The sequence below is a fragment of the Hydra vulgaris genome, chromosome 02 (genome assembly GCF_038396675.1).
Source record: "Hydra vulgaris chromosome 02, alternate assembly HydraT2T_AEP".
NCBI lineage: Eukaryota > Metazoa > Cnidaria > Hydrozoa > Anthoathecata > Hydridae > Hydra > Hydra vulgaris.
The window spans coordinates 32,181,093-32,205,000 of record NC_088921.1 but is presented as its reverse complement, the minus strand read 5'-3'; the positions used below and the strand labels follow the sequence as shown (position 1 = coordinate 32,205,000).

Sequence of the window (23,908 nt, the reverse complement as noted above, 5' to 3'; positions counted from 1 at the left end):
ATAACTTTTTAAATAAAGATGGTGATCATCTGAAATTTTGTAGGGTAATAGTTTTTCACCCAAAGAATCCATTATTGTAGTTGTTTTTGACTGATTTTTTACAGTTTTTGAGTTATTGTACCTTAAAGTTGCTAAATATTGCAACATTATAAATATTTTTACGAACTTTAACGTGTTACAGTTTAATACTTACTTACAGAAAGTGGATTTTTTTGTTACCTTTGTGTACTTAAGGTCACCACTTGTTAGAATAATCAAAATTATGCATTAAAAATTAATTTAGCACATGCAGCAGTGTATTGAAAAATCACTTTTTTAAAAAATTATGATAAATTAAATTGACTTTGCTGGCATAGAAAATAGCATAAACAGTTGAAATAAATTATGAAACTTTTTAATGTTGAGGTTCTATATATAGACAATCACCAAAAAAAATTTAAAGACCTATACTCTATCTTATGACATGATTGTAGCTTTTTGAGAGTGATGATATTTTCAAAAGGAGAATGTTATTAGACTATAAGCTAGCCTTATTTCATAATCTAATAATTAGTCATAGAGATGACAGTAGTATATTTTTTATTTATCTGTGAATGAATATATTCAGTTTTTTTTTAATGACATAATGTCTTAATTTGTACTAATAATAATGACATAATCAGTGTCATAATCAGTGTCTGATATTTGTTAGTTTCTTTGAGATTTAATATGTTTATGCCTTTTTTAAACTTTTAATTAGTAATAAAAATAAAAAAATAGTAAAAAATGACAGAGAAATGTTGTGTGGGGAAAGTTTTAAATGAAGATTGCGACAAAACGTATTATTGTAGAATGATTGGAAGAATAAAACTAAAAGATATTGAGAACGCAGATGTTGAAGTTTTAATTCAAAGAATTGCACAAACTTTTGAACTAAATGAGGAGATATGTTTTCACCATGAAAAAGCCTATATTTCTAGATATGAAGCACTTCGAAAATACTGCTGTGATCCGTTTAAAGTCCACAAGAAAAAAATTATTAAGGGATTGTGTAAAGTCGATATTTTAACAGCCAACTTAAGATCAAACCTGGTCAAAAACTTTGCACTAACTGTTTGAATGAATTCAAACTTGAACAAATTACAGGAAAATTTAGTCAAGAAGATGAAGACAAAGATGTTGATGATGAGGAGTTTAGTTCTTCAGACCTAAATAAGACAGTTTTAAATGAGTGCTTCTTTACTGGAAATATCTCCTCTAAAAAATGTAATTAAACGTGACAGATTAGAATATGGAAAGCAAAAAGTTAAAAAACTGGAAACAAGTATGACAAAACTAGTAGCATCAGCATTGGACCCAAAAGAAACTCTGAGAAAAAGCAAAAATGTAATAACTGTAATGATTTAGACAAACTGATAGATGCAATAAAAAATACAATGAAAATAAGTTTGAAGGAAGAAAAAGTTCAACTACTAACACTAACTCCTGATAGTTCGCAAATTGAAAAAACTTGCAAAACATTTTCAGTCCCAGAACATCTTGTTATAAAAGCTCCAAAGTTGAAAAATGAAAAAGAAATACTTGCTAAACCTGAGGCTAAAATAGGGCAACCTTTGGAAGATATTGTTAAATAAAAATTCATTGAAATTATGAATCTGAAGAGTTCACAAGACAATATCCAGGAAAAAAAGACCTTTATCTTGAGTTTAAGATGGATTTTGCAGAAAACTATAGTTTTCTTATACAAGATGCTATACAAGGGTTTTACTGGCAAGCCGATCAAGCTACTATACACCCATTTGCTGTTTATTACAAAGATGAAAAAGATCACCTTAAATGTGAATGCTATTGTTTAATTTCTGACCATCTTTGTTATGACCAATCAGCAGTCCATTGTTTTCTCACAAAGTTGCTCCCTATGGTCAAAATCAAACTACCCACAGTGAACAAAGTTAAATACTTCAGTGATGGTGCTGTGTCACAGTATAAAAACTACATATGTCTAATAAACTTAATTTATCACATTGTAGATCACCAAATAAATGCTGAGCATCACTTCTTTGCTATGCCACATGGCAAAAGTCCATTTGATGGAATAGGAGGTACTATAAAAAGAGAAGCAGCAAAAGCTAGTCTACGAGCAGCAATTACAAATCAGATTCTCACACCACAAGATCTGTTTACATGGGCCCAAAAAAACATCAAAGGTGTTAACATATTTTATCTTTCAAGTGATGATATCAATAACCATGAAACAACTTTTAACCTTTAGAAACGATATGAAGGGATGCGCACAGTTCAGGGAACAAGAAGCTATCACTGTTTTGTACCAGGTGGAGAGAAATTGTTTTTACCAAGAATCTCTAGTGATACTGTCTATGATACTCATGCATTAAATGATGTTAGTTTGATTAAAAAAAAATCCTTCAAATTTTCAACCTGGTAAATATATTGCATGCTTTAACGATGAAGAATGGTACATAGGGCTTGTGGTTAATATTTGTAATGAAAATCAAAACGTTAATGTGAAGTTTATGCAAAGAAACAAATTTAACATAAAATGGACAAACAATGCACGATCAAGTCAGTGTTGGGTCTCATTTGACAAGATAATGTGTCAAATAAGTGTTCCATTGATTAAAAGTAAAAGTGCTCATGACTATATTCTTGCTAGTATTGACTATGACAGTATTATGAGTTATTTAAATTAGAGATAAGCTAATTAGTTTCATGTATACATACTTTTTCTTTTAACTGATTATCTTACTCTTTGAATGCACTTTTTTACAGTATAGTTTGTATAAAATTTGAAGGATAAATTTTGTATCTGGTAAGCAGTATTTTTTTGTTCTCCTTTTAAAAATATCATCACTCTCAAAAGGCTACAATCATGTCGCAAGATAGAGTTTAGGTCTTTACATTTTTTCTGGTGATTGTCTATATATAGAACCTCAACATTTGAAAAGTTTCATAATTTATTTCAACTGTTTACGCTACTTTCTATGCCAGCAAAGTTGATGTAATTTATCATAATTTAAAAAAAAAGTTATTTTTCAATACGCTGCTGCATGTGCTAAATTAGTTTTTAATGCATAATTTTGATTATTCTAACAAGTGGTGACCTTAAGTACACCAAGGTATTTAAAAAGTTATGGTTTGTCAAAAATCGATAAAAGCTGCTGTAAGCTCCCGATACACAAATTTTTCAGATTTTGGTCATTTTTAATTCAATCATAACTTTTGAACAAATCGGTCAATCAAGCTGAAATTTTCTGGATTGTATTTTTTTCATAAGATCTGTGTGTGGTCAAAGTTTAAAGCAAATCTGAGATGGTACCCTGGGGAACTTTCAAAAAACTAGGTGATTTGATATGGAATAACCCTGTGGCTTTTTTCACCCCACTATATATATATATATATATATATATATATATATATATATATATATATATATATATATATATATATATATATATATATATATATATATATATATATATATACACACACACATCAAGGGTTGAATTAAGCGATCGCGAAATGAAAAATCCGGAAAAATATCTGGTCTTTAAAATTTTAGTTTATGCAAAACTGTGTTCTTTGTTTTAAAGGGGCAAATCAACTTAAATTTGTTAGCAAAAAAGTTATTAAAAAAATAAATAATTAACTTATGACTACAAAAGTAATAACGCTCTAGTAACTTTAAACTGCATTATAAAAGTAATAAAACAATGTTGTTATTACTTTTATAAAGTACTACAAAAAATTATTCCTAATATTTAAAAAAAAAAAATTCTTTAAAAGCATATCATGTTGGGTCTCAAAAAAAGTGAAATTTTGTAAATATCCAAAAGCAATAACCATTTTATATAATGATTACTAGTTCAAATTTTATGGCTTAAAAACTATCATTTTTTAACAATAAATAAAAAAGTACGTATTTTTATAGTTTTTTTAAATGAATGTTTTTAATTTGTGTTTTCAAAAATTTTTATTATTATTTTTAAAATACTTACAGGTTTTCACTTCTTTTGAGACCCAATAAGATATCCTTTAAAGAACTTTTTTTTTCAAAATATTAAGGAACCTGTCTGATGTTTAAGGGTCTCGAGCGACCCCAAAAAAAATTTTTTATTTAAAATTTTTTTCAATTTAGTATTAATTTATTACATAGAACACATTTAGGGGGGTCCTATCAGACGTTTTCAAGAAATGCTGTTTTATGAACCACCCTAATATACATATATATATGTGCGTGTGTCTGTCTATATATATATATATATATATATATATATATATATATATATATATATATATATATATATATATATATATATATATATACATACATACATACACATATAAAGCCAAAAGCTCTCGTAAGAAGCTATGTAGAGGAGCAGCTCGCTTGGCTTGCCATGTTCAATTTAGGAGAGCTTCTAAATAATTAGGCTTTTAGAAGAACATTTGGTAAATTATTTATGAAAGGTTTTTTATAATTTATTTTTATTTATAAGTTTTTATGAATAAAAACAGTAAAATTCATCAAAGCATTGCATATGGATTGTGTGAAAAAGTGCCTGTTTTCAACACAATGCCAAAACTTGGATTTTCACGACTGGCCTAAAACTTTAAAATGTAAATAGGGGTTTACCCTGAGTTCACACATGTGCATTATAAATATTTTGTGCTTAGAAGTTGCAGTTGCCATCTGTGTTATGATTTCGTAAAATCCCTAATATCATAAGTAAAAATATAATAAAATAACTCTTTACATGATTGCTAACATATTATAAGTTGTTTAAATAATTGCTAACATATAAGTTATTTAAACTCAGCAAAGCTCACCAATGACTTTATCATTTTTTAAACTTTAATTGCAGTGTTTGTTGCTGGTTAGTTATTGTTTTGTAATATTTTACAAAATTTGTAAAGAATAAAGTAAAATACTCAAAATATTCAAATATTTTATAGTTTTTTCATAAATTGTTTTGTACTTTAAAGAATGAAAAAGGAGATGCTATTTATATTGAAGGCTATAACCCTGTTATAAATGTTATTAAATTGCTTAAAGAAACTTTTCATGGTTTACTTATTGCGTGTGATGTATGTCTTTGTGCTTATACAGATCATGGTCATTGTGGTAAGGTAACTTTTAATTCAAAGGCATTTTTGTTATATTTTTTTAGCTATTTTTTATGGTATAAAAAACCATGTGTTAAGACAAATTTTGGTTCATATTTTAAATGAACTTTTAAAAATAAGTTTATAGTTGATTTTTTTTTTTTTTTTTTTAAATAGGTATTCTAGATAATAAAGCAGCTATTGACAATAAAGCAAGTGTTAATGCTATTGCCCTAGCATCACTTATTTACGCTACAGCAGGTAATAAAAAAAAACTAATTATTTGAATCAGTAAATCTTGTATAGAATGATTCACTATTTTAAATCTCATAAAACAAATTTATATTAAAAATCAGAAAATTTTTAAAATCACAAGTTTTATTTTATTTTTAGGTTGTCATATTATTGCACCATCTGATATGATGGATGGTCGAATTTATAAGATTGATCAATTACTGAAAGAAAACTCACTAAGAAATAAAGTTAGCAATCAATTTTTCTTTTATAAACAAAAATCTGAAGTTTTTATATTATTGTATGTTAGTTAAAAAGTTTATTTTTAACAAATGATACTTTTTAAATGTAGTTATTTTTTAAATATTGATATAATTTCTAATAGATAATGATAATATTGTTCAGCTAGGAATAAATATATATTTTTGCAATATTGGGAGTATACTTTTATCATCCTCTCTTTTGGCATTAAAGACCTTTTTGTTTGTTATTATTATTATTATTATTATTATTCAGTTGTTAAATATTGCCACCTCTTACTCTTATTACTGGGCCAGGCGTCATTGTGTCATGCATTTTGTATTTTAATTTTTTACCATTTTTTGCCCTCAGGACAAAAATGTCTTATTAGCCTCATTTCTCTTTTTCTTTAACTCATATCTCTATTTTATTAGGAGTATGTATTATTAACAATAAACAATCTATCACAAGTTTAACAAAAATGAAATGCTTAAATCTAGAGAAAATGCAAAATTAAAAAACAAAAAAAAGCGCAAGCCAAGTTTTACTTTAAGCGTTTTATTTTCCTAAAAACAGTTTTTAAAAGCAATTAATGGCTCCGGCATAACAAAAACAAAAAAATACTCTTTTCTAGATACTTGAAAACTCTCTTATTGAGTTTTTCAACTCATCAGGAATAAAATATAGCTGATTAGATATAGTGATAAATGTTTTTTCTATTAAAGGGGTTATGAGCTAAACTATATAATTTATGTCATAACTACTTTGATTTAAAAAATGACATAACAATAACTAAAGTTATTTCAAGAGAACTATAGTTTTATCAGATCACCTATCAAAACGCCTTCATATTTATTCTTTAAATTAAAACTTTTTTTCAGTTGAATAAGATTTAACTTTTTAATAATAATAAAAAAAAATTTTTATTATTATTATTGTAATTATTATTAATTATTAATGCAAACTCAGTCTCAACAAGGCTGCTAGCAACCACTATTAAGTTAGGAGTTACTGGAAAACAAAGAATAGTGTTAAGGAGCAAGGAAGTAGTTGTAGAAAGCTTGAAAAGTTGTAGGCTATTTGAATCAGGAAAACATTAAAATGGAATAGAGTTTCAAATGATTGAAGTGCAGGGAAAAAACCTAGGTAAATAAAAAATGTTAGAGCATGAAAAAAAAAAGATAAATTAAAAGGATGCAACTTAGCTAAACTGTGAGTTAAGCAAGAAATAAGTCTTGGTTGATGGAACTAGAGATGATCCTCCTTTGAGGATCAATAATGAAAATATTTGTAGAAAAGAGAAAGACATGCAAGCTTAAGCTGATAATAGGGTTCAAGCTTGGCAGATAATAGAGTATCTCAAACTGCATCTACAATGCATTTTTTGACCTTGTCTAGAAGAGAAAGAGCATCATTAAAAAAACCAGCCCAAATATGATAACAGTTTTCCATACAGTGACAAATAAGAGATTTGTAGAGGTAAAGAATGGAATCAGGAGTAAGATAATGGCAATAACGATAAAGAGAAGCATTCTTAGCAGATGCTAACTTTAAATGGATTTTGTATTTGGTTTGTATGAGAAGTCAGTAAACTCTTCTCTAAAATGGAAACCAGAGTGGTTTGGATGTCTAACAATGGGTTATCCTGTTTAACTGGAATGGCAGAAAGAGTATGGCCATTTGATTCAAGATTCAAATTAGAGGAAATCTTGTTTGTAAATATTTTAGCCTTATCCTTGGGAGTGATAATAAGATCAGACCCATGAATTAAAGATGAAATATTCAACTTACCTTAATGACTCTGTTGCAGATTTTCCAAAAGTCTCTAGATCACAACCTTTGCGATAAGATAGAAGGTTTATTTAATTGGGAATAATAGAGCAAAGAACATTGTTCTCAAGAGAGTTTTTTTAGTGATTAATTAAAAGATGGTTAATGAATAAAAATTAGATATGAATAAAGTTTGAAGTAGTATATAAAATAGTAGCCAAATGATTCAACCAGATTGAGCCATCCACAGCATGGCAGTGATTGAATTCAGTTGATATGTGTTTGAGTTTAAGACTTATTGTTGTGTTCAGTATGCCTTAATATCAGTTTGTCTCAGAGTCATTTAACTGATATTTAGATCTATAACTTTTTTAGCATATAAAAAAAAGAATTGCTTAGCCACTACCAAGGAGATTTGCATAAAAAAGAAATCTAGGAATGAAAAGTCAAGATTGAATAGTTTTACAATATATGTTGTTTAAAATACATAAGTTTTAATTAGTTTATTCAGTACAAAATTATTGTAAACATTATCATCTTGGTCAATTCATTTTTTAAAAAAATACTATGCAAGGAAAATTAGAATTAAATTAGATACAATATGAGTTTTATGTTTAACATGAAAACTATGTTAAATAAAGTAGCTAAAATAACAAAGATTTAAAAAGAAGAGATCTGAAACTAAGGTATGAAGAAATCTAAACACATAATGTTTTTACAAAAAGAAAATATTCTTTTGGTTTTTTGTTTGTTAATACTTTTAGAAATCCCTAAACAAACTTTTATTAATTTAAAATTTGTAAAAAGTTAATTATATAAATATTAGCAAAAATAAAAGAATAGATATATGCAAAAAAAAATTTTAACTTTAATTTTTTATATTTCACTTTTTATTTTAATTTTTTTAATTTTAAAGAATATTTATATATGTGTACATTTTTACCTTTCTTTCATCTTTTATTCTATATTAAAAAAATATATTTTAATAGGTTACCATAATGAGCTATTCAGCTAAATTTGCATCCTGTTTTTATGGTCCATTCAGGTATTTTTCAGGTATCATTTAAAGTAAAGAGTTTAAAAAGTTACTTTTACTTTATAGAAAGTAATTATTATTTATATTTTATTATTTATAGTTGTTATTTATATTATTATTATTTTTATTTGCTGTTTATATTATATTATTACATTGTTGTTTTTAACTTTTGCTCTTGTTTTTTACTTTGTTTTCAAATTTTTAAGTTAATTCTTTATTTGCTTTTGTGTATTTGTGTTTTACATTTATATTATATATAAGTATTATATATTTACATTATATATTTATATTATATATTAGTGTTATGTATTTAGATTATATATTTATATTGTGTAAATTAATAATTTTTTTTTACATATTTAAAAATATCTCAGGCAATATTTTTCTACATTCTAAATAAATGTGAAACAAAATATTCCTTTCTTACAGAGATGCAGCAGCTTCTGCTCCTGCATTTGGTGATCGCAGGTGCTATCAACTTCCACCACAATCTGCTGGACTAGCAAATAGATCAGTGGCATGTTTTTTTTTTATTATTATTATTATTTTTTATTTCGTCTTAATTCTAATCATGTACTGTTATTTTTTGTTTGGTTTAGTCTCGTGATGTTAGTGAAGGCGCTGATATTCTGATGGTCAAGCCAGGAATGGCTTATCTTGATGTTGTAAAAGAGATTAAAAACAAGGTTTCTTCATTTTAGTTGATATCAGTTTATTATGCTTAACAATAAATCTTAACAAAAAAGCTTTTATTATCTATATATATATCATAATAATTTTAGTTGATATCTATTTATTATCCTTAACAATACCAGCTTGCATTAATCATCTAAATATAACATAATAGTTTACGATGCAGAAATGCAATTTATTGTGCAGATGCAGAAATATCTAATCTAAGCATGAATTAAAGAATTTTAATACTGACAGTGATTTATTGGAAAAATATTTCTTGAGCATTTTTTATTTAACTATTTATTAAATAATTGTCATAGTGATGTATTAGCAAAGCACTTGTTTTGTGTGCGAAAAGTATTCCACCAATCAGATGAACTAAGAAGGAATCTAAAGCTTTTGTGGTTCTTAAAAACCAAAATTTACTTTTTTTTTACTGCAATTATTTATGTTTTTATATTTGTTACTTTTTTTTTAATAAGTAGAATTTAAATGCTTTTTATTATTATTTTTTTTTTATTCAAGTTAATTTTTTAAAATTAATAATTTTTTAAATGTCATATAAAATAAATCTACTATTAAAGTACATAAAAGCGCAATTGGGTAACAATTTAAAAACAAGCAAGATAAACATTACTAGTGTTTGCTATCTATTAATATTTGTTTTTAATTGCTTATACGACACAATGATTGCATATAGAAGACCAGCGGACCTGTTTAGTTATGTAGACCTGGGAGATGATACTCATTTTATATTTTTTTATGATTTTTATTATTTATTCAACAACTTCATCTACAATCTATTTTATTATCACTCTTCCAGGTCTATGCAACTTGATGGCTCTGTTGGTCACCTATATGCGATCATTCTGTCACATAAGAAATTATAAACTAGTTAAGTATTACGTGTGTTTGCTATCTATTAATGTTTTTTTTTTATTAAATAAAAACTTCATTTACTTCTTACCAATTTAATTGTCTAAGGTTAGATTTAAAATATTTATTATTGTTTGGATAGGTTATTAAAACTAATCGTTTTAGTTTAATTTTTATTTTAGAATTGAAATCTCTTTATAATTGTTTGGATAAATTAAAAAAACAAATCGTTTTAGTTTAATTTGCTTTTGTTCCTTTTAGCTAAAGGTTGAAACATGTAGAACTTTGAATATAAATCTTGCATACTTATTTTTTGAAAGCTAATAGTTGCACATATTGATATTTATGTAAAATGTTGGTTCGCTAAGTCACTAGTTGCACATTGATATTTATGTAAAATGTTGGTTCGCTAAGTCACTAGAAAAAAGTTAAACTGGTTGTAATATCAATCAACTATTTGATAACAGTCACTTCTTAGAATTTCAATAAATAAGATAAAAATTTAAAAACTCAAACAAAAAAGGAGATAAAAGCACTATTAGTTTTTCTTGTCTGATTCTTGGTAAAGAATGACCTTTTTCTATCTACCAAATATAGATGGCCTTTTAACAAAATTGGTACTAGACTATCAATCAAAAAAGAAACTATATATCATTCATTTTAAATAATTCTTATAGCTAAAAATAATAAGGTTTTTCATTGAATTTTATATGTGTGTGTTGAGTATCCAAAGACAATTAATAGATTAGGTGACATTTTTTTTAAATTTAACATCCATGGATCCACATTTTTTTGGTTTCAGCAGATTTTCATAATGGCTATTGTGTACCCATTATGAAAATTGTTATTAGGATATTTTAGATTTAGAGTTAAAATTTTTCTAAATTAGAAAATTTATATATGTGTATATGTATATATATATATATACATTTACACACCCTTCAGAATTAGGGTTGGCATTCGCCAATGCCAACCTGACAGGGTCTGGTAATTTTAAAAATTAATTTTATTTGATATTTCAAATTAATTAAAAATGGCAAAACAAACACTTCATTTAAATTTTTAATAAAATGAATAAAATAAAAATTAACAAATGTTTTATTTAATTTTTAAGAGCCATTAAGAATCAGACAATTTTATAGGAAAAAAATGAATTTCATTGATCTGCTCTTTTTTACATGTTCACTTTGTATAATATATGCAATGACAAATAATAATATATGCAATGAAAAATAATAATATATGCAATGACAAATAATAATATATGCAATGACAAATAATAATATATGCAATGACAAATAGAAAATATTTTGGTATGAATATTTGTCATTCTGCTATGGCAGTACATTAAAAATCAGACGAGTTTTGATAAATTTGCTTATTTTTATATTTTATCATACTTTAAGATGCTATAACTGGAATATTATTTATTTTAATAAGTTTTGTCTACTTGTTTATAATAGCCAGCCACAATTTTTATTAGAAAAATAATAAATAAAAAAAACTTGTTTGCTCCAACTCCGACTCTGAAGCAAAATTTTTGAAAAATTCTTTGAATTCTTAAAAAAATATTGCGATAATTAAAAAAAATTTTTTTTTGCCAACTATATGATTTTGTCAAATATGTAAAAAAAATTCTTTGAAGGTTACATATTTTGTACATGCACGTGCAATACTGAAAAGTTTTACTATTGGAGTCAGAGTCGCAATTTTGTTTAGCGATTTCGACTCCACAGTAATGCACAAAAGAGTTACATTCTCATTCTAAACACTCTCACCTATCTAAACAGTAAAACAAATAATTAAATTGAGCTACATTTTAATAAAACAATGTTTAAACTCTGTATTTCAGAAGACATCAAACAAGTTTATCTTTGTGACTGTACTAGGGTACATTATGTTTCACAGCCACTCAACTGTCTTCCTTATATGCAGCTAGCTCATCGATAATAAACAAATAGAATAAACACCTGATAAAACAAATAGAATAATAGAAACAATTCACTGATAATAAAAAAATCGCATATATTAAAATCTTAGAGTACTCTGTTGTTGCATTCAATTATCTATTTTAATATTATATTTTAAATACTCTTATAATTTGTTATATTACAACATTCACCATTCAACACTCTTGTATTTCCATTCCTAATTCATTTTCATCATCTTGTTATTTTCAACATTTTTACCATCATCGTTATCATAAATGTATCCATTTGTTTTTTGTCATCAATTGGCTGATTGTTTGTTGTTTCTGCCAGTTCTTTTAATGATCCTTTTTATATTTTTTGTCTATCTTGAAAACAAAGATATAATCTGCTGCATAGTAACATATTGGTGGGTATCAAAATTGTTTCAAAGTAACTTTTCCACTTGGTCTGGACTCAATTTCTTATGTGTCTGTTTACCTTCCATAAAGTATTTATACAGCAAAGCATTTTGAGCATAAGAAAATTGAAAAGTGCTTCTAACTTGTAGAGCCCACCCAACCCTTTGAAACAAGACATGATAGGAAATTGTTCACAGTTTTGAGAGTCATATCAGATATAGTAAGTATGTCTCTCAATATTGGCAAAAAGTTGTGATTTCATTTTTAATACAAACTATTTTTTATCCATTGCAAAAGTTATCTGCGAAGAATGAATACCAGCTCTTATGTGCGTGTCAAATTCAATCCTGTCAATAAATGATGTACTTCAACCACTGTCTTGACAGAAAACTAGATTGCATAGTTTTCTGTCTTCTCTTGCTATCCACTTCTTTAGATTTTTCTTGTTTATTAGAAGTTTATATGATTGGATTGATCTTTATCTTTTGATGGCTCACTGTAATCTTTTCTTAATAATTGAAGATTCTTACCTTTCTGGTCTTTAAAAAGTAACTTGAGTTTAAAAAATGCTCATAAACATCTCTTCTGGCATATAATCTTAATCAAAAGTGATTGGATGTGAATCCAATTGCTCAATGATGAATAATTAATTACATCCCGTTACTGCCTATATGAATCGCAACCATCTTGTTGGTTCAAAGTTAATTTTAAATTCCTTCTTACCAATAATTATTTGAAGAAAAAAAAATTGCACATAAAGTTTACTTATTTGGGATGTAGTTGTTTTCTTTGTTATTCTTCTAGCTAAATTATTATATTTTAATGAACATGAGCTTTTTATACAGTTTCTCACTACTCAACACATGGTCATAGTACATGGTCATAGTAATGAATTAGCAATTCATTTTTTAACTAATATTTTCAATAACAATACACCAAGGAAGTGTATTGTTTTGAAAGCAACTAAAAATAAATAAATGTGGATATCATGAATTTTTTGTTAAAGCAATTATCAAGTAAAGTTGGGGTTCAGTCTAAACGATAATGCCAAGGATGTTGATTTAAGGGTGATTAATTTATAAAATATAGTTTCCTAAGTGGCATATAGTATAAAACTACATATGAAATAAACTCATAACTCTATGAAATTTTTTGACTTGTTAATATTTAATTCATTTTTCAAATTCATTTTTCTAGTAAGTAGGTTAAGATCGGGTGTAAATTTTGTTTGTATATGGCAGTTTACACTTTTATATTAACTAAAAATATGAACATAACTATTAACTAATAATATTAACTAAAAATATGAACATATTTTTAGTTAATATTATTTTCAAATCTTTTGGCTTCAGTTTTTAAAGTGGTGGTAAGTTAGAACAGTTTTTTCAAAATCATGTCTTTCACAGCGGATTTTTCAGATACCAATGCAACCATGCGCAATTTTTTTTTTTTTAAATGGAAGAGCAGACCCACAGCTATCATCTCATGTAAAAATTCATGTTGCTATGCTGACTCAATAGTTACAGCTCCTTAAAGGTCATACTTTTTCACAATTTTTACTGTTAGGGTATGATTTCTAGACAACTTCATTGTCTAGAAATCATAGCGTAAAAGAACAAATCACTCTCAAAAACATTTACTTCCATCTTGTTTCCATAATTTAGACCAGAACATGGAAAAATCCTTACTCTGACCAGGACTTCTAATCCATTTTTGTTTGTTTTTGTATCACAAAATTTCAACACCTTTTTTGAATCTGTCGCTCTGTTTCGTAAGTTCCAAATCCTCCCCATAAAGTATGTGCATGGATATTCCATATTCATGCTTTATACTTTAATTATGAATAGTAAATACTTTAATTATTAATAGTAAATAACAAATGTTTATTTAACAATGATATGAAATTTGAACAACAAACATATAACATTATGAACAAAAAAAAACATTGTAATGAACAAATCTAATAACAAGAGACTAAAAAGAATGGGTGAATGTTTTTTACATTTAAAACTTTAAGAATATATTTTTTTTGTTCTCTGCTAAGTAGGTTGTCAATAAGTCAAATCACAAAAAGAACTTAATGAAGTCATCTTTATCTTAACCTAATGAAGTCATTCTCTTTAGTTATTCAACATCTACTTCAACATAGCTTTCATCACATAAGTAATTTTGTTTATTTATTTTGTCTAATAAAGATGCATTGATGTAAAAAAAAGTTAATCTTCCCACATTTTCATTGAATAGTCTTTTTCTCCTCTTTTCATGAATGAAATTATAAGTGCTCCAAACCCTTTCACTAGAAGCAGAAGTTGTTGGAACTGTAAATAACCTGATTGTAATTTTGATAAATTTGGAAATTTGTTTTTTCTGACAATTACCCAGTATTGAAAATTTCTCCTTTTAAAAATTTCTTATTTGGTGCTGTCTGACATAAAAAAAAAATTGTGTTAAATATTCATTTAATTCAAAAAAAAAAAATGAATTAGTTTTTTCTTCTGAATCATAAAATATTGTAAATATTTTTTTATTTATTTTAAAGTGTCTAATTTATCTGAACCAATCATGTCATCACTAGCATATATTGGTGATAAAACAATTGCAAATCTCATAGATTCTTTATGGATAAAGACCCACCTTTCATATAATAACTTGACAATTATTCCTGAATCTAAATCATGTTTTTTAAAATGACAGAGTAGTCTTTTTGTCTAAAATCGTTTTAAATGTTTGGTAAATCATATTTATCACTTTAAAATTTCACAATTATATTACTTGGGAATTTAAGTTTGATTGATAAGCTTTTGACTTTTTTTCCTAAACTCGCAATCAAAAACAATTTTTATGATTTACTTTTGATGATTTAATAATTGACATTACTGATGCTTTAATAATTGATATAACTTGATTTTCAATTAAGAGTTCAACAATAAATTTAGCATTCATTAATTTTGATAAGCAATTATATTGAGTATACCTACAAGTGTCAACAGGAATTACTAAGGTGTTTTGAATTCTATACTATTTTTTTAATTCATTAAACCTATAGAGTAGGGTAGGGTAATGTGGGTTTAAGGGGTAATGTAGGGCAAATTCTTAAGTATATTTTTATTTTCATTGAATACCTTAAACTTCAGAAAAAGGTATTAAAAACGGGGTCTAACACGTAAAAATATTTTATCTGGAAGAAAATTACCACATAATTAGGTTCAATTAGTTTTGACAGAATGATGCATGGTTTTTTTGAAATAAGCTACATTTTTGGGTGGGGTAATGTGGGTCTATATGTCAATGTGTTTTTTGTCAATGAAAATTTAATGCTTATACAACAATAAATATCTTTAATATGAAAATTAGCATAAATTAAAAGTCTAACTTTGTTTTTGGATTCATTTTTCCTGAGTCCATGTTGCTATTGACTCCTTAAGATGATCATTTATGGTGTAATGATATCATGTTTTCAATTAAAACTAGTAGATATTGCAGTGTAATGGTTTTAAAATTTTGCACATTGAATTTTTATTATACAAACATTGTGTTATATATTAGAGATTCATAATCCTACAAAAACAACGTTTTTGTAGGATAATGAATCTCTAATATATAACACAAAAAACTTTGGATAATTTTTAATTAGGCTTTTGCTTTAAACTCTTCCTTAAACATAATTTAATCATACTTTGGCGAAGTACTTATATTTTGACTTTTAAATTTGAGTATCGTATTCAAAATGGACAATTGTAATATGATTTATTCTATATATTAAGAATATTCGTAAAAAAAAAAAAAAATAACTATGGAAATTGAACCACAAGAATGTTCTGCATTCCTTGGAAATTAGCTAAGAGAAAAAAATATTCATTCTGCGTTTCTAATTTAGCGCTTTGAACAAGTAAAGTTTTTTGTGTTTAAAACGTTTCTTTGCTATTAAAGTACTATTATGCTTAAACTTTTGATCAAATAGTTTAAATATAATACATACTCAATTTGACTTATAATACATACTCAATATGACTTCAGTTATTTTTTACTATAAGTTGGTATATTTCATTAAAAAAGATAAAAATGTAACTTCGACCTCACTAAATGAGTTAATGTGGTGCTATAGAATACAACTCAAATTAGTACTTCTTAGACATATTTAAAAATAATATATAAACTTTTTTTGATGTAGTTTACTAAAAATGATGTCTAATCATGATTTTAAGTTGTTTTGCTGTATATTTTTTTTCCAAGCCAGAAATAGGTAATAATAGGCTCAGATTACCCCACCCTACCCTATGAAAGCAAATCTATTCTTTTTATAAATGAGACAATTTGTAGAGCAGTTCTTTCTTTAAAATAATCCAAAGAAATAATATATTTTTATGGGTAGATTAATGACGTAAGCAGTTACATCCATTAGCAAAAATCTTAGGAAATTTACATCCTATAATATCCCATGCACTTCTCTTTGAACTTGTGTTATCAGTTATAATAGAAACACGTTTATCCTAATTCTTCTACAAATTTTAAAATATCTTCAGCGTTAGTTTTTCCTGTTTGAAAAGCACCACTAGTGTTTATAGATTTAAAAAAAAGGCTGTTTTCCAGGAATTATGATAACGTAGTTTACAAGGTGTTTATTTCGAATATTTGACCAACCTTCACTTGAAATTTAAAAATATAGATGTTTGCCTATCATTTTTATTATTATCATTTTTAGGCCAATATTGTAATACCTTTAAATACTGATTATTCAGAAGAGTAGTACTGATCATTTTTTCTGATGACATAGTTTAAATCTTAACACACCTCTAAAGTTTCTAAAAGCTAAAGAGTTTATAACATTAAATGGAATTCCAGTTCTAAAAACAAAATTTGACAATAACTCATCATATTGCAATTGGTCAGATTTGCTTAAAGTGTCCATCCAATTTATCATGGCAGCATTTTTATTAAACTCTTTTGGAATATCAGATTCTTCACTTTGTTGACTTATCAAATTAACGTCACTATGTTATTTACTTATATCAACTTTATTATTTACAGATTTAACAAAAAAATCTTTTTTTTCTTTATCAGATATACCAGAACAATTGGCTTTTTATGGCTGCGTAGTTTATCAGATGAACAAAAAACTTCAATACCACAGAGAATGCATTTTTCTTTATTAGTGAAAGTATTCTTGCTTTTTAGATATCTTATTATACATATTTTAGCTTTCATTTCAATTAATGTTTTAATAATAACAGTAAAACATGATTTTTGAAATTTATAATTCAATAGCAACGTGTTAATGTTATCTATTTAAATACTTAACAACCATTTTGGTGATATATAAAACTTATTTAGTTCTAAAAGACTTAAAATTGAACTTTGACTTTTATGTAGGGGAGAGTGTGTATGAAAGAGCCAGGTTTTGAAGGAGCCAATACCATTATTTCTAATTTACTGGCATCCAATCTTTATTGTATTTAACTCATTGTGTAACAACACTGGATACCTGTAACCCACAAAAATTGTACAGTTCTACTAAAATGAATAGTGTCGTAAGGGAGCACTAAAGATTTTGAAAATGAAAAGTAATTTTTGGTGGTTTACTTATTTATTTTTGAGCTTATTCTATCGAAATCAGTTGTTTCATAGTCATAAAAAAATAGATAGTCTGGCCACTTGCGGTATTCTTTTGATCAACTCTTTGTTAGCATTTTTTTAGTGTCCAGTCCGCTGCAGAGTGCACAAAATTTATTTTTGTTGATTGTTTTTCTAGGAACTGCCTGTTTAAATTGCATCTTCTTCATCCAATTCTTTAAATGCCTGGTGCTAATTGTTCTATTTATGGATGCAGTACTTCTAGGAGGCATAAGGGAGTTTCAATATTTAAAATTCCTGCATCTACTGATAGTTTTAATACTTTTTGGAGAAAAAATCTAATAGCCATTATTCTTATTTGAAGGCTCAAATAGAAAGTAAGAATCTGTTTATTTGTGAAAAGCATTATCTTCCAGAAATGACGCTTCATAACGATAACAGAAAGTCACTAAAACCTGGATCATTACCGACTATTTGTCTACCAAAAAAAAGTTTTATATCATCAATACCTATACAAAGGGAATATGCATCTTCAATTGTTGCTAAAAGAGATGTTTCTATGATTTCAAATAGTATTATTACTTTTAAACCCATATATAAATCATACGAAGAGTTCCTTAATCATATTAGCAAGTTAAAGATTTGTGACTGGACAGTGAGTGTGAGTCCTGTTGTGGCAGAATTTAAACTTTATGACACAATCCACTTATGTCCTCTATATGAAATATATGTTGATGATAGTCTTCCTTTTACCATTCGTGTATATTCTTGGCTCATTCCAGATGATCATTTAATATATAGAAAATATAAAAGGTCAATGCAACATATTTCAGCTTCAAGTCTTTTTTCTGTTGTTACTTCATTTAGCCTGTGTTCTGGAATAACTGATATATTCACATTAAAGTCAAATCTGTATATTAAACATTGTATTTCAAAAAAGATTGATTTATTTTCATCTAGAAATGAGTTTCCCTTAAATCAGACAGATTATTTTCGATCTCAGTCATGTATTATGCTGATTGAGTTAGTGTTATGCTGTTCTCAATGCAAAAGCATTGAAAAAAAAAGAAATCATAAGTTTGAAAAAAATGTTGCCAATGCTTGTATCCCTGCTAAATTAAATGCACCAATTAAATTTACATCTCCAGATCGTCTGAAGCTTACATTACAGAGTGTTTGTCTGGAAAATAATAAGAATTAATAAAGCAATTAGCTAAGTTATTTATTAAAGTTAGTTATTATTATTTAAAATTATTTATGAATAATAAGAATTAATAAAGGAATTAGCTAAGTTATTAGCTAATTAAATAAGAGCTATTAGCTTAATTAAAAAAGTTATTAGCTGAATTAAAAAAGTTATTAGCTAATTAAATTAGCTAATTAAATAAGAATTAATAAAGGAATTAGCTTTGATGAAGCAGGAGATTTAAAATTCATCACTACCTATAAGTAAAAGTATTGAAAGTGATTTAGTTCAAATAATAGCAGGAGCTGATAAAAGCAAGATTTCTCCATTTATGAGCCTGTTTTGGGAAGAGCAGCAAAAATATTTAAAAAGCTCAAAACAAGGGATTTGCTATCATCCAGCAATAATACGTTACTGTTTGGGATTAGCTGCAAAATCACCAGCTACTTATGAAGCAGTACGATTAAATGAGAAAAATATTTCTGGTTTCTTAGTTTTACCAAGTCGTAGGCGATTGTGACTATAAAAATTATGTGAAGCCAAAGTTAAGATTTAATGAAAATATAATCAAAGAATTAAAAGATAAAGTCGAACATTTTTCAGCTCAAGAAAAGTTTATTGTCTTGGTTCTTGATGAAATGAAAATTCAAGAAAATCTTGTTTGGGACAAACATTCTGGAGAATTAATTGGTTATGTTGATTTGGGCGATCCTATTGTTAATTTTGCAACATTACAACAGGCAGACAAACTTGCTTCTCGTGTATTAGTTTTCTTAATAAGAAGTATGGTAAATCTTTTCAAATACAGCTTTGCAAACTTTGCTACTATAAATATTACATCAGTGCAATTATTTCCCCTATTTCGGAAAGCTGTTGGCATTTCATAAATCTCAGTTGGTTTAAAAGTAGCAGCAGTTACTTGTGATGGAGCATCATCGAATAGAAAATTTTTTAAAATGCATTTTAATCTGACTGAGAAAGAAGATAATAATGGTGATGTTGATGTGACTTACCGCACTGATTATTTATTTGCTGATGATGGCGATAAAAGGTTTATATATTTTATTTGTGATGTCCTTCATTCAATTAAAACAATAAGGAACAGCCTTTCTCATTCTGGAGCTGGTAAAAGCAATCGTTACATGTGGAATCAGGGTCAACATGTTTTTATGGTCTCATATAACTGATTTGTTTTATGAAGATTTAAAATGTCAATTGCATGCATGTCCAAAGCTAACCGTTGAGCACATCAAAATAACTCCATTTTCAGCTATGAATGTTCGTTTAGCTGCACAAGTTTTAAGTAATTCATGTAGTACTGCATTAGAAATCTATGCACCATCTGATACTGCTGGAACTGCACAGTTTTGCAAATATTTTAATGATTTTTTTGATTGCTTAAAGGTTCGTAATACAAATGATTATATATTAAAACGCAACTCATTTTTGAAACCATTTTCTGATACTAATGATGTTCAATTTACATGGCTAAAATAAAAATTTTTCTATTGAATCAAGACCCGGAAATTTTTTAAAAAATGATAGAAGTAATATGTTTATTACTTGACAAACCCATGATGGTATAAAGATCACAGTTAATTCTGTTATTGAACTTGTCAAATTTTTAATTAATAACAATGTAAGGTATGTATTAACTGAAAGGTTTTGTCAAGATCCTTTAGAAAATTACTTTGGACAACAACGGTCAATTGGTAGAAGAAAAGATAATCCTTCCTTGTTTGATTTTGGATTCAATGATAATACTATTCGAAATCAACAGTTATTTCATCCGATTGCAGGTAACTGTCTGAATGAATCAAACAAAATGTCAATGGAGGAGAGTATGGCACGTATACCACACAGAAAATGGACTTACTCTGAAAAATCTGTTGATAAAAAATGTTAACTTTTTAAGTGATTTTATAAAAAAAAACTCTTGTCTCCTTGTACTGCTGAAAACAAATAAATGAATTTGCATAAAAACAGCTATATTCATAGCCACAAATCTTTTTAAAAACATTAAATGGCAATTGTTAATTAGTATAAAATCAGTTAATTGAGAAATTTGTTGTTATAATAATAAATAGAAAAGTTTATTTTGCAGACTTGTTTTTTGTTTGTTTTACTTTTGTTACAATGTAAACAAGCACCAATGATGCTTTTTATAGAACCTTTAAGGATATTATTTAAGTATTGGGATTTTTATAGAGCCTCTGATAACAATAAAATAGTATTTGGGACCTAGCGTGTAATCAGGGGTGGTACTGGGTGATTTTCTTAAAGCTCATCTATTTTTCATAGGTACCACTGGATATATAAAAAAATGTATTTTTCCCAAAAACTGTCATTAGGACACTATAATTTTAAAAAACATTTGATTACCTTATGTACCTAATGTATTAGATTATTAGTTCAACAAATTTGGTTTAGGGACTTCTAAAATTTGAAAAAAGCTCCCTAAATTTGCTGTCCCTTCCTCTTATTGGGTGCATGGGGGAGCTTTTATATGTGTAGTGGTAAGATCGCTTGCATTAGAAGCAATAGATCAGTGGTTTAATGTCTGCTCTTAGCATATTTACATCATCTGTAAAGTAAGAAATCTTAACAAAAACCTTTATTTGACACCTATTCACTTGGGTGTATGGTGTCATAATTTAAGCTTGACTTGATTAAGCTCAGAGCGGTGCTATATATATATATATATATATATATATATATATATATATATATATATATATATATATATATATATATATATATATATATATATATATATATATATATATATATGTCAAATAGCTAATACAAGAGAGGACTAGAATTTTTTTCATATATAAAATATTTTTTAATATAAATTCTAAATTCCCTGAGATCCCTAAGGAACTCTAAATTCTAAATTCCCTAAAGTTCCCTGAGGAACTCTTCCTGATGACCCAGCAATGGTGAAACTTCAAATTGAAGAAAAAGTTAGATAAGTGTTTTTTACTAATTTATTATTGCTCTGTTCTTTAAGAACATTGAGCACTCTATTTGTAAAATACACTAACATAATTTACATATATATATATATATATATATATATATATATATCCATATATATATATATATATCCATACATATATATATATATATATATATATATATATATATATATATATATATATATATATATATATATATATATATATATATATATATATATATATATATATATAGATCTATAGTTCTATAGTTTGTTGTCTTTGGGAAGAGCGGAAGGAAAAAAGTGATTCTTACGCCAACACATACGTCACTTTTAATTACTTTTGACTTTCGTCCAACATTTGCATGTTGGACAAGAGTAAAAACCATTAATTTAATTACAAATAAATCGTTTTTTAAAAAAACCACAAAAACGCAAATTTAATTGACCAGAATGTTTTAAAAACATTCTGGATGTTTTTAACAATATAAACAATGTTTTTATTTTTATTTTTTTTAATAAAACGTTTTTATTTTTAATTTTTTTAATAAAATGTTTTTATTTTTTTTTTACTGTAAATCATGCGCGGAGTGTTGCTACATCGACTATCTTATAGCCTGACTCGCAAGGGAGTGCTGCTACATCGACTGACAAATAGCCTGACCCGCAAGGGAGTGCTGCTACATCTACTATCTTTTAGCCTGACCCGCAAGGGAGTGTTGCTACATCGACTGAGGGTTTGGTTGGGGCAGGCAGTCTATCAATTAATAAAAAAAAATAATTCCGGTCTTGCATTTTAATTTTTACTTTTTGTCAACAAAATATGGAAAAAACTTTCTGACAACATCTACGGGTTGTATATATATATATATATATATATATATATATATATATATATATATATATATATATATATATATATATATATATATATATATATATATATATATATAATACATACAATTTATAGTAGGGTGACCTGACTGAGGTAGGAGCTTCTTAACCTTAGATGGCAATCTTCCTAGTGGTAGTGTCACAATAAAAATACCCAGTTCTGATCTTAATGAAACAACACTCTCTCTCACTACAAATCAGTCAGCAGAAAGTTAACCTGAAAATATTTGTTTATTATAAATTTAAAACTATTGTATGTATATTTTAATTTTGTATTACATTTTGATCAGGGTCCTTTGGATTTAAATTCTTATGGGCATTACCTATGACTTATTGACACAAACAAATTGAAACATTTTCTCAAATTAATATTTTAATGACAAATAAATAACTGAGTTACTATGCCAAGTATGTTTTTATGAAATTTGTGGCTATGAAAATAGCCGTTTTTGAATGTGATATTACATTAAACTATTTATTCAAATCCAATTGATGTTTTTTTCATTTTTGAACAGAGTGATTTTGACTTTGTTTGATTCCCTTTAAGTTTGTGGATACTTAGTTTTTCTTTTGCATATGAAAAAGATCTCACTCTAGCTTAAAGTGTAACCAGATGATAAAATAAGTTTAAAGACAGTTCTTTGGATACTTGATTTGTGCAAAGACTACGAAGTTCAGATATGCTAGCCATTACAACACTGTTTTTTAAAATTTCGGTTACAATCAGTTCTGAATCAATTTTTTTTGCAAAACCATTACTTTGTTGGCGAAAGAGAAGCTCAACTTTTGTAAAGGTTTCTAAAACTGGAGGAGACACTTTCCACAAACCACCTCGATTTTTAGCATCTACAAATTTTTGGTAAGACTTAGTGGATGTTTCAGGATTCTTAAAAATATGTTCTATTTTACCAGCATTAAGAAGTGAAAGGCAGTCTGTGCTTAACTTTTGCTGCCATAACCGCGAACTGCAAACTCTGCAATAAAATGTACCGAATACGTAACCACTTAGATACAAGATAATTTCTTTATCTC

At 26.8% G+C, this 23,908-nt stretch overlaps 2 protein-coding genes across 2 annotated transcripts in view; one reads left to right on the top strand and one right to left on the bottom strand.

Moving 5' to 3' along the window:
* Window positions 1-23,908, bottom strand: part of LOC100197406 (rab GTPase-activating protein 1) — a 131,310-nt gene that overhangs the window by 93,305 nt on the left and 14,097 nt on the right. The window lies entirely within an intron of this gene.
* The window catches only part of LOC100209337 (delta-aminolevulinic acid dehydratase), a 49,968-nt gene that overhangs the window by 23,703 nt on the left and 2,357 nt on the right, over window positions 1-23,908 (top strand). The window contains exons 4-9 of the mRNA XM_065790626.1: window positions 4,984-5,122; window positions 5,281-5,364; window positions 5,497-5,585; window positions 8,337-8,392; window positions 8,813-8,900; window positions 8,983-9,069. Coding sequence (XP_065646698.1) covers window positions 4,984-5,122; window positions 5,281-5,364; window positions 5,497-5,585; window positions 8,337-8,392; window positions 8,813-8,900; window positions 8,983-9,069 — 543 coding nt within the window. The remainder of the gene's footprint in view (window positions 1-4,983; window positions 5,123-5,280; window positions 5,365-5,496; window positions 5,586-8,336; window positions 8,393-8,812; window positions 8,901-8,982; window positions 9,070-23,908) is intronic.